Source organism: Carettochelys insculpta, chromosome 9 (genome assembly GCF_033958435.1).
Source record: "Carettochelys insculpta isolate YL-2023 chromosome 9, ASM3395843v1, whole genome shotgun sequence".
Classification (NCBI taxonomy): domain Eukaryota; kingdom Metazoa; phylum Chordata; order Testudines; family Carettochelyidae; genus Carettochelys; species Carettochelys insculpta.
In genome coordinates, this window is record NC_134145.1 from 305423 (window position 1) to 317942 (window position 12520).

Genomic DNA, 12520 nt, shown 5'->3' on the forward strand with positions numbered 1-12520 from the left:
TCTCTCATATAGGCCTCTCTTATATCCCCTCTGCTTCATCTCCTCTTTTCTAAGATGAACAAAAAAAACAAAAAACACAATGAAAAAGCAGTCTTGTAGCAGCCTAAAGACTAACAATAGTATTAATTAGGTGATAAGCTTTCTAGTCTCTATATATAGCCTGTATTCTCCACATCTAAAGAAGTGGGTTTATCCTAGGAAAGCTCATCACCTAATAAATAATATTGTTGGTCTTTTAAGGTGCTACAGGACTGCTGCTTTTTTTTTTTTTTTTGGCTTTGTGAAGATGCAGACTAACACGGCTACCTCTCTGATACTTTTCTAAGCTGAAAAATCCCACTCTTTAATGTCAATGTATATATTTTTGAGATTAGACAACAACCTCTGTAAACAGTGTTCAAGATGTGGCCACACCGTGGTCTTATGTAGAGGCAATAATGTATTATTCTCTGCCCCTTTAAAAATTTTTGCTAACATTCTGTTTGCGTTTTTGATTGCTGCTGCACATTGAATGGATGTTTTCAAAGAACTATTCATAATGATTGCCAGATCTCTGTCTTGAGTAGTTATAGCTAAATTAGTCCCCATCATTTTGTATGTATGTTTGGGGTTATTTTTTCCAATGTGCATTACATTTATCGACATTAAATTTCATTTGCCATTTTGTAGTCCAGTCACTTAATTTTCACAGTCTTTGTTCTTAACTAACCTGAACAGTTTAGTAACATCTGCATTTTGCCTCCTCGTTGTTTACCACCTTCTCCAGATCATTTATAAATAGGTTGAGTACAGACCCTTGGGGGACACTAATTGCCACTCTTTATTCTGTAAACTTACTATTTATCACAAAATCATAGGCCTGGAAGGGACCTCAGGAGGTCAATGTAGTCCAGCCCCCTGCTTCAAGCAGGACCAACCCCGACTAAATCATCCCAGCCAGGACCTTGTCATCTGGGACTTAAAAACCTCAGGGGATGCAGAATCTACCACCTCTATAAGCAATGCATTTCAGTGCTTCGCCACCTTCCTGGTGAAGTGGTTTTTCCTAATATCCAACTTACACCTCTCCCTCTTTAACTTCAGACCATTGCTCCTTGTTCTGCCATCTGATACCACTGAGAACAGTATTTATTCCTACTCTTTGTTTCCTGTCTTTTAACCAGTTATTAGTCCATGAGTGGACCTTCCCTCTTATCCTATGACAGCTTACTTTGCTTAAGAGCCTTTTAATGAGGGACTTTGTCAAAGGCTTTATGGAAATCTAACTACACCATATCTATTGGACCCCCTTGTCCACTTGCTTATTGACCACCTCCAATGACTCTAGTAGATTAGTAAGGCATGATTTCCCTTTATAGAAACCATGTTAACTTTTCCCCATGAAATTATGTTCATTTATGTGTCTGACAATTTTATTCTGTACTGTAGTTTCCACTAATTTGCCTGGTATTGACATTAGACTTACCATTCTGTAATTGGTAGCAGCAGCTATCATTTCTCTCTCCAGCTCCCTCCCAGCAAGCAAGAGGCTCCTGGGAGCAGCTCAAAGACAGAGGGCATTAACTTCTCCTATGCAGACTCATTATACAACTATTTTGAACTCCTTTATATTTAAAAAAATTGTGGCCCATATTCACAAAAAAAGTACCTCCCTCACTCAGATTTTACTATGTATGGGCCTGCTACAAGGAACCATCCAAAGTTAGGACGGTTAAATTGAATGACAGTTAGAAAAAGTTAGTGTTTTGTGTGTCTCTAGTTCAGTAGCCTACAGAAGGAGATTGAAGAGCGAAGCAATGACATTGAGACAATGAAAATGGAACAGCAGAAGCTGCAAAACATCATTAAGTCATTAGAGAAGGATATCCTTGGACTGAAGAGAGAGATTCAAGAAAGAGATGAGACTATCCAAGACAAGGTGAGGCTGAGCTTTGATAGTGTGTGTGGCTGAATTTTATCATCCTCCCCTTACCAAACACTGATGTTGGTATAGGTTGAACCTCTCTAGTCTGGCACTCTCAGGACCTCACCAGTGTGAACAAGAGTATTTGCGGGACCACAGGCGATCAATATTGTCCAGCAGCACTATCAACACTTCCACTGCTTGCTGGGCTCTTAAAAGATATTTTTACAGGTAAAATAACAGCACAGAACACTGAGAGGCAGGACTGGTGGCTGAAACAAACTTTATGGGACAATGGGAAACTTGACCATGCTCATAATAAATGGTCGTCCAGCTAACTAAAATCTTGCTACATGATAAAGTGCTGGACTAGAGAGGTTCAACCTATATTACAATTATTTGTACAGTAAACTTTTATATGTGGCTTTCTGTCATGCGGAAATCTCAAATAACCGACATTTTAACTATAAGTAAATTTTTAGTTACATTTTCCATAAGTATAGTGAAAGTAAATACAAATAACTATAGCAAATAAAATGTAAGTACACAGTGTACAATACTACTGTTGGTAAATAAAGTACTCTGCATACATTTGTTTGTTTCTTAATATCTAATCTTGTTTTTCTTTAGTGTTATGTGTTGCTAGGTGTACCTCACTATTTGAATATCTGGCAACCTCCTGATACCGGGGCTGCAGGATGTGAAAGAATTTACTGTAGCAATATAGCATCCAAAGACCCTAAGTAGTGCTTTGGTCCCATTATGCTAACCTCTGAAGAAACTTGAACAAGAGCCCAATCCCTACCTTTTGAAGAAAAGCATACGATCTAGAGTTGAGGACTCTGGATATGTCTAAAGAAAAGAAAAACAACCAGCCCCGTGCCATCTGACTTGGGCTCACAGTGCTATGGAACTTGTATTTTGCTGTTTAGACTTCTGGGCAAAAGATGAACCCTGAGCTTTGGGACCCACCCACCCCACAGTTCAAGCCCAGAAGTCTACACAGCAATGAAGCAGCCCTGCAGACCAAGGCCCATAAGCCTGAGTCAGCTAGCACAAACCAGCCAAGGGTGTCTAGTTTGCTGTGTACAAAACCTGCATTTCTCCACTTCCCCCCGAGATCTTTACTTGAGGATCTGTAGATCAGGATTTCAAGCCAGTGATACCTTCCTTGAGTTTTGTGACTGATGTCTGTATTGTTATCCCCTCTCCCTTGTTCATCTGTGGGATTTGTACTTTAAGGTCTCAGTCGCCATTTCCAGTTTACCTGAGGAACTGTGACAATATTGTCTTCCTTTCTCCCCCGACTCTCCAATGTCCAGACTTGACTCCAAGGATCTGTTTGATTGGTGTGTCTGATTCACACTGGCCTCCTGCTTTGAGTCTTTGCAGAGACCACTGACTTGTACATTTGTTTGCTTGTTCCAGGAGAAGCGGATTTATGACCTAAAAAAGAAAAACCAGGAGCTGGAAAAGTTCAAGTTTGTTCTGGATTATAAAATAAAGGAGCTGAAGAAGCAAATAGAACCCCGTGAGAATGATATCAAAGAAATGAAGGAGCAGATCCAGGAGGTAAGCAGCACAATCTTCTGATTCATGCCACCTAGCGTCCCTTCTGTTCAAAGGGATGATAAGATAAATGTACTTGGATACTGTACCACATTAGTTGTTCAATTTGCCTTCTTTAAGGAGAATAACATATTCTGCCAGAATGGTATTTGAACTCCTGGCCCTCATGTCTGAGCAGCTGTACACAGTGTTCCATAAGGACAAGGTCCAGCTTCGCCCTCACCTGGCATTCCTGCCTAAAGTGGTCTCCAGTTTCCATGTCAATCAGGACATTTTCCTGCCTGTATTCTATCCTAAACCTCATAGCTCCCAGCAAGAGCAGCAGTTACATTCCCTCTAAGCGAGATCACGTCTGTATACACGTATGTTTTGACCTTGCACAAGTCTGTGCACCACTGGTGAAAGAACACTCTACACAGGTGCAGGCATCCTCAACTGCCTTCCTGGCACATGTGCCTCTCCAGAAGATCAGTTGTACTGCTACGTGGGTCTCTGTGCATACCTTCATGTCTCACTATGTAATTGTGCAGCAGTCTAGACAGGATGCAACCTTTGGGGCTGCAGTCCTAAAGTCAGCCACATGTTGACTCCAAAGCCTTCCCATCCAGGGTTTAGCTTGGAATCACCTAACTCAAATAGATATGAGTGCGTACTTTTGGAAGAAAAAAATGGTTACTCACCATTGTAACTGTTGTTCTTAGAAATGTGTTGCTCATATCTATTCAAAACTCTCCCTCCTTGCTCCACAATCGGAGGGATTGGCAAGAAGGAACTGCGGGGTGCCGGGTTGGCTGGGTAATATGTAGGCTTTGCATAGGTGCCACTCTGGTGCCAGATCAGGTAGGTGAGGTAGAGGAGCATTTCTTCAGACAACTAAAAGAAGCTTCCAAATCACAGATGCTGGTTCTCATGGGAGACTATCACCCTGACATTTGTTGGGGGACCAATACGGCAGCACACAGATAATCCAGGAAGTTTTTGGAGAATACTGGGGATAACTTCCGGGTACAACTGCTGAAGTAACTGACCAGGGGCTGTGCACAGCTTGACCTGCTGCTCACAAAACTATTAGAAGAACTAATAGCAGAATAGAAGTGGATGGCAACCTGGGCTGCAGTGATCACCAGATGTTGGATTTCAGGATCCTGACAAAAGGAAGGGTGATGAGCAGTAAAATACAGACCATTGATTTTAGAAGAGCAGACTTCAACTCCCTCGGAAAACTGATGAGCAGGATCTCCTGGGAAGCTATTATGAAGGGGAAAGGAGTTCAGGAGAATTGGCAGTACAGTAGACCCTCAATTTACACGAGGGTTCTGTTCCCATGTACCCTCGCGTAACCTGAATTTTGCATAAGTTGGCAGGGGAAGCAGCTTTTTTTTTCCCTGATAGAACACACATTCTGCAGCAGGGGCAGCAGCAGGAGCACCTGGAGCTCCTTTTGGAAGGTAAGTCCTAGGGGTGGGGGGAGCAGCTGGGGAGAGTTAAGCCTGGCAGTTGGTTGGGTCCATGGGCGGGGGGCAGGGTGGTTAAGCCTGGGGTGGGTTAGAGCCCCTGGGGGTGGAGGTGGGGAGCTGAGATAGAGCCATACGTGAGGGGTGGTGAGCTGGAGCCAGAGCCAGGGGCATGGGTGGGTGGTGAGCCTGAGCTGTGTGCGGGTGGTGAGTGGGGCTGCAGCAGGGGAGGGCTGAGCTGGGGCCTTGCAATGCGGGGGTGGGGGAGCGGGATTTTGAGTTGCGCTTAACTCTCATTTAAGCACAACTCAAAATCACACATTTTAAGGGTTTTACTGTATTTTAAAGAAGCTGTATTGAAGGCACAGGAACAAACCATCCTGATGCGCAGTAAGAAAAGCACATATGGTAAGCAACCAGCTTGGCTTACCAGGGAAATACTTGGTGAGCTTAAACTCAAAAAGGATGCGTATAAGAAGTGGTAAGTTGGACAGATGACTAAGGAGGAGTATAAATATGTTATTGGAGAATGCAGAGGAGTAATCAGGAAGATGAAAGCACAACTGGAACTGAGCTAGCAATGGATGGGAAGGGTAACAAGAAGGGTTTTTACAGACATGTTAACAATAAGAGGGTGATCAGGGAGGATGTAGGGCCATTATTGGATGAGGGAGGTAACTTGGTCACAGATGTGTGGAAGAAGCTGAAAGTAGTCAATGCTTTTTTTGCCTCTGTCTTCATGGACAAGGTCAGCTCCCAAACTACGGCATTAGTCAATACAGTGTGGGAAGGAGCTGGGCAGCCCTTGGTGGGGAAAGAACAGGTTAAGAGCTATTTAGAAAAGCTAGAGAGACACAAATCCATGCGTGCAGATTTAATGCATCCAAAGGTACTGAGGGAATTGGCAAATGTCATTGCAGAGCCTTTGGCCATTATCTTTGAAAACTCATGGAGCTCAGGTGAGGTCCCAGATGAGTGGAAAAAGCCAAATATAGTGCTCATCGTTTAAAAAGGAAAGAAAGACAGTCCAGGGAACTATATAGACCGGTCAGCATTACCTCAGTCCCAAGAAAATTTATGAAGGGGATCCTCAAGGAATCCATTTTGAAGCAATTGGAAGAGGGGAAAGTGATCGAGAATAATCAACATGAATTCACCAAGGGCAAGTCGTGCTTCACCAATCTGATTAGTTTCTGTGATGAGATAACTGGCTCTGCTGACATGGGGATGTTGGTGGATGTGATATACCTTGACTTTAGCAAAGCTTTTGATACAGTTTACCACAATATTCTTGCCCATAAGTTAAGGAAGTATGGATTGGATACAGGGACTGTAGGTTGAATGGAAAGCTGGCTAGATGGTCAGGCCCAATGGGTAGTGATCAATCTTTCAATGTCTGGTTGGCGGTTGGTTTCAAGTAGAGTGCTGCAAGAATCAGTTCTAAGGCTGGTATTGTTCAAAATATTTATTAATGTCCTGGATGAGAGGATGGATACCCTCTTAGCAAATTTCTGCATGATACTAAGCTCATGGGAGAGGCAAATACATTGGAGGATAGGGGTAGGGTCCAGAGTGAACTGGATAAATTGGAGGATTGGGCCAAAAGTAATTTGATAAGGTTCAACAAGGACAAGTGCAGAGTTCTGCACTTGGGACAGAAGAATCCCAAGCATTGTTACAGGCTGGGGACCAACTGCTTAAGTGCAAAAAAGCAGTAAAGTAGTCCTTTAAAGACTTACAAAATAATTTATTAGGTGAGCTTTTGTGGGACAGACCCACTTCTTCAGACCATAGCCGTACCAGAACAGACTCAATATTTAAGGCACCGAGGACCAAAAATAGTAATCAAGGTTGACAAATCAGAAAAAAATTATCAAGGTGAGCAAATCAGAGAGTAGAGGAGCAGAAGAGGGGGAGAGTCAAGAATTCGATTAAGCCAAGTATGCAAAAGAGCCCCTATAATGACCCTGAAAATTCACATCCCGGTTCAAACCATGCGTTAATGTGTTGAATTTGAATATAAAAGAGAGTTCAGCAGCCTATTTTTCCAAAGTGTGTGAAAATTCCTCTTCAGTAAGATGCAAACTCTTAAGTCATTAACAGAATGGCCCACTCCATTAAAATGTAGGCTGATCGGTTTGTGGATCAGGAGTGTTTTTATGTCTGTTTTATGCCCATTGACTCTTTGTCTAAGAGAGTTTGAAGGCTGGTTAAGTGCAGTACAGCAGAAAAGGACATGGGGATTACAGTGGATGAGAGGCTGGGTATGAGTCAACAGCGTGTTCTTGTATCCAAGAAGGCTAATGGCATTAGGTGCATTAGGAGGAGCATTTTCAGCAGATCTACAGAAGTTATTATTCTTCTTCGAGTGTCCCCGTGGGTGCTCCACAATAGGTGACGGGCTTGCCCGGCGCCGCAGATCGGATCTTCCAAGCAGTTTCTGCCGGACCACGCATGCGCCGGCGCGCGCCGCTCCCTTGCGCGCTCCTGGCCATGTGCGCGATCCGGTCCCCGCCAGTTCCTCTTAACCGCCGTCGGCTGCAGACGGAATCCGACTAGGCTAAGGCCAAATAGCGTATTCAACGACTTTATCTGTTTTTCTTTCAAAGTTTTTCAGATACTTAGGCTACTACGAGTTAGCCGGTTGTTATTTTGCAAAAAAAAAAAAAAAAAAAAAAAGAACAAACAACAACAAACAAACTACGAGCAGGACAGCTTCACCCAGTCCCAGTAACAAGCGCCGGAGGCCAGGAGCTACGGCCATCAGCCCTCCTGCTGAGGCAGGCCATCGGACGGGGAAAACAGCACAAAGAAGGTGCTAAGTACCCACTTAACAAAACTCAAAGACTCACCAACAATGTCTTCTTCAGGCTTTAAAAAATGTGAGTCCTGCCGAGAGGCGATGCCAGTGTCCGCTGGGCACAGTCATTGCATAAGGTGCCTGGGGGAGTCCCATGTGGCACAAAAATGCGCCTTCTGTGCTAAATTAACAACCAGAGCACGGAGAGACAGGGAGATGCACATTAAAATGCTGCTTCTTGATAAGGCCCTCCAGCCAGACGTGCCGGAGCGGCCGCAGCAGGAGGGACCCTCCGGGGCCCTTAAAAGGAAAGCTGCCTCCCTCACTCCATCAGTGCAGAAACGGAGGAAAGTCTTTCCAGCCCGATCCCTGCCGGCAGCAACAGTGAGCGGGACGGGAGGAGCACGCAGCCCCCAGCCGCAGCAACAGCTGATCGGTGGCGGCACGGAGAGCCACGTGGAAACGGCTCAGCCTCCGATGATCAGCCAGCCGCCCCGCACCGCAGGCAGGGCGGCGGCTAAACAAGCGCCGGTACCGGCAGCACCGCAGGCAGCGGCACCGACCCCGACGGAACCGACGGTGCAGAGCGCGCAGGCACGTAGCCTGCAGGTGCAGAAGGACACCGCACGTGCGGCACCGCCTTCGAGCGTGCCTAGCACGGTGCCGACGGGGCCAGGATCCCCCGCGCGTCAGGGGGCGGAGTCACCTCCTCCAGGGAGGGGGAAGGCTGCACACAAGAGGAGGCATTGCAGCCCCTCTCCGGACAGGGCTGTGGAGCTGCTTTCTCACAGCCCTCCGCTTACGTTGCAGACTCCAACCAGAAGGCAGGGGTCCCCCCTAGCCTACCCGGAGCCCCCTTCTCCATTTTTACAACCAGCCTCGCCATGGCTGGCACCACCTTCTCCCTTCCTCGGGTTTGAACCACTGGACTATTATGCGAAGTCGCTCTCTCCAGTGTCTCGACGATCTCCCTCCCCCAGACGCAGAGGGTACACACCAAGGGAGTGGTCTAGGTCACCCTCCCAAGAACAGTGCCTATACTGCCATGGTCGCCCCTACCACGCGGGGCATACACACCATCGGCAGTCTACTCGGGACAGATCCCCACAAACTATCTCGTACCCCCGAGGGCAATCGCGACCGGGGACAGAGACTCAAGCATCTCAAGGGGGACTGGTCATGGAACCCCAAGATTTTCCCTCGCAAACCTCTAGTGAGAGGGTGTACCATCACCAGCAGGAACCGGAAGGGTCCAGAGAGATGTACCCCAGCGGTTCCTCACTCTCTTCCCCGGACGAGGCTACGGCCCTGGGGGACGTCCATCCTACGGACCATCTCAAACAGTTTCAGGAGCTGTTTAAGAGGGTGGCCTTCACGCAAGGCATCCAGACAGCAGAGGTGCAAGAGAAACACCATAAGCTCCTCAAAAATTTGAGACCTCCGGCCTCTTCCAGAGTAGCAATACCGCTTGATGAAGCGATCTTAGAGTCCGCCACTACGATATGGCAGACCCCTGCAACTATTCCGCCTGTCCAAAAGAGAGCGGATAAGAAATACTTCGTGCCGGCGAAGGGCATGGAGTTCCTGTTTAGCCACCCACAGCCAAACTCCCTGGTGGTGGAGTCCTCGCAACAAAGATCAAAAACATCTCAATTTAAAACAGGGGGAACGGACAAAGATGCCAAGAAGCTAGAGCTGTTCGGCAGAAAGGTCTACTCCTCCTCCACTTTAACGTTGCGAATGGCAAATTACGCAGCGCACTTGGCGAACCATAATTTTGACAACTATTCCAGGTTAACTTCCCTCATGGACTCGCTTCCAGAGGACAAAAAGCCGGTCCTCAAGGCCATAGTGCAAGAAGGCTACGCGGCTGCGAGGATGGGAGTTCAGATTGCTTTGGACGTTGCGGACACGGCAGCACGTTCCACAGCAACCGCAGTGGTGATGCGAAGGGAGTCCTGGCTCCAGACCTCGGGTATACCGAGGGATCTGCAGGCGAAGATAGTTGACCTTCCCTTCGACTCGCAGAAGCTGTTTGCTGAATCAACTGACTCGGTCCTTCATTCCAGTAAAGATTCAAGAGCCACACTCAGGACCCTGGGGATTTACACCCCTCCATACACAAAGAAAAGGTACTACCCTCAGCAAAGGCGGTACCAGTACCAGCAACAGCGCCCCCAGTATCACAGGGGTTACGAGCAAGGGCGACATCAACAGCACCAGCAGTACAGAACTCCCAGGCGACGCTCACAACAGAGCCGGGCGTCCTCGGGGCGGGGCCAAAGGCCACAAGTTTGACATACAGATCCAGGGCTGCGCCATCACTACCATCGCACAAGGTCATCCGAAGCAGCTGTTTCACCATCGCCTCCGACCATTCTACGACCAGTGGCAAAGGATCACCACAGACAAATGGGTGCTGGAGATCATAGCCACGGGGTACGCCATCCCCTTCCAGTCGCTCCCACCGTCACGACCTCCACCCAAGCCCCACCTCCAGGAGGCCTCCCAGGTAGCGAGGCTCAGGCAGGAGGTGGACCATCTCATGCTCATAGGGGCGGTGGAAAGAGTGCCGGAGCAACTGCACGGGAAAGGGTTCTACTCCAGGTATTTCCTCACGGAGAAAAAGACAGGAGGCTGGAGGCCCATCTTAGACCTTCGCGGCCTCAACAGGTACCTGCGCAAGCAACGTTTTCGGGTGACCACGATCGCCTCCATCCTTACCGCTCTGGACGATGGAGACTGGTTCGCAGCCCTCGATTTACAAGACGCGTACTTCCACATAACCATCCATCCGGCTCACCGGCGATTCCTCCGGTTCATGGTAGGCAACGAACACTTCCAATACAAGGTCCTACCGTTTGGCCTCTCCTCGGCCCCCAGAGTCTTCACCAAGACCTTGGCAGTGGTGTCAGCCTACCTGCACAGACAGGGGGTATTTATTTTCCCGTATCTGGACGACTGCCTGCTCAAAGGGGCCTCGAAAGGAGAGGTTCTGCGCATGATACGCGTCACAGCAAACACGTTCTCCTCACTTGGCCTGGTTATCAATCTGGCAAAATCACAAATAGACCCCACACAGGACATAGAGTTCATAGGGGCTCGCATAAACTCGGTTGCAGCGAGAGTATACCTACCAGAGGCTCGCTTTCGAGCCATCGGTTCCCTCGTGCAAGTCATCACCTTCAACCCTATGGTGCCGGTCTTGACGTGCCTGCAGCTGCTGGGCCACATGGCAGCGGCGACGTTTGTAGTGCAGAACGCCAGGTTACACATGCGCAGCATGCAGCACTGGCTGGCGAGTGTATACAAACCGGCAGTACACACCGTTCACAGGGTGGTGTCGCCCACAGCCGGGGTGCGCAAATCCCTGCAATGGTGGGTAGACCCCAGGAACTTGCTAACAGGGGTACCCTTCCACCAGCCGCAAATATCGGTTTTTCTCACTACAGATGCCTCCCTCATAGGGTGGGGAGTGCACATGTTCGAAGAGGTGACTCAAGGACTGTGGTCACCCACGGAACAGTCACTACACATCAACGTACTGGAGCTCAGAGCAGTGTTCAACGCCTGCAAACACTTTCGAGACCACATACAAGGCAAAGTCATCGGGATCAGTACAGACAATACCTCCACCATGTTTTATATAAACAGGCAAGGAGGAGCTTGATCCCGTGCCTTATGCGCGGAAGCAATCCGCTTATGGAACTGGTGCATCGCCCACGATATAATCTTGAAAGCCTCCTACTTGCCGGGTGCGCACAACGTGAAGGCAGACCAGCTGAGCAGGCGTTTTGCGCTCACACACGAGTGGCAGATCCGTCCCGATCTGCTACGGTCGATTTTCCACGCATGGGGTTTTCCCCAAATCGATCTGTTTGCCACTCAGCACAACGAGCAGTGCCCACGATTCTGCTCCAGGGCAGGACTGGGATGGGGGTGCCTGGGGGACGCGTTCGCGATCCCGTGGGGGGGCCCCCTGCTTTATGCGTTTCCTCCCACAGTGCTGATCCACAAAGTTTTGCAAAAAGCCAGGAGGGAAAGAGCCCGGATGATCCTGATAGTCCCAATGTGGGATCGCCAACAATGGTTCCCCCTACTCCTGCGCATGTCGGACCGTCCACCGATGCCTCTTCCGGTGGCGCCGGATCTGCTCACGCAAGCCCAGGGGTCCATAGTGCATCCGCACCCCCACAGCCTGCGACTACAAGCGTGATTAATCCATGGCTCAGCTCCCTAGAGAGCACATGCACAGTGGCAGTACAACATGTCCTAGAAAGTAGCAGGAGGACTTCCACTAGGAAGACCTACAAACAAAAATGGACTCGCTTCACGGCTTGGTGTTCTACCAAGCAGCTGGCACCCCTTTCGGTGCCTATACCTGTAATATTAGAGTATTTACTGGACCTCAAGAGAGGAGGACTCTCGCTATCCTCGTTAAAGGTCCACCTTGCCGCCATCTCGGCATTCAGACATGAGGAGGAAGGGCACACGGCGTTCGCCCACCCTATGGTTACCAGGTTCCTCAAAGGGTTGATAAACCTCTACCCCCCTCAGAAACCGATTCCACCTTCGTGGAACTTGGACCTGGTGCTTACCACACTGATGGGACCACCGTTCGAGCCCTTGGCCACGGTTCCCCTCCGCCTCCTTACAATTAAGACGACCTTTCTTCTCGCAATTACGTCAGCTCGTAGGGTGAGCGAGCTCGCGGCAGTCATGGCAACGCCACCCTGCACTGTTTTTTCCAAGGAGGCGGTAACCATACGGCTGCATCCAGCCTTTGTCCCCAAA

At 48.5% G+C, this 12520-nt stretch overlaps 1 protein-coding gene across 1 annotated transcript in view; it reads left to right on the forward strand.

Moving 5' to 3' along the window:
- The window catches only part of CFAP57 (cilia and flagella associated protein 57), a 126932-nt gene that overhangs the window by 103177 nt on the left and 11235 nt on the right, over positions 1 to 12520 (forward strand). The window contains exons 17-18 of the mRNA XM_075003219.1: positions 1760 to 1918; positions 3332 to 3475. Coding sequence (XP_074859320.1) covers positions 1760 to 1918; positions 3332 to 3475 — 303 coding nt within the window. The remainder of the gene's footprint in view (positions 1 to 1759; positions 1919 to 3331; positions 3476 to 12520) is intronic.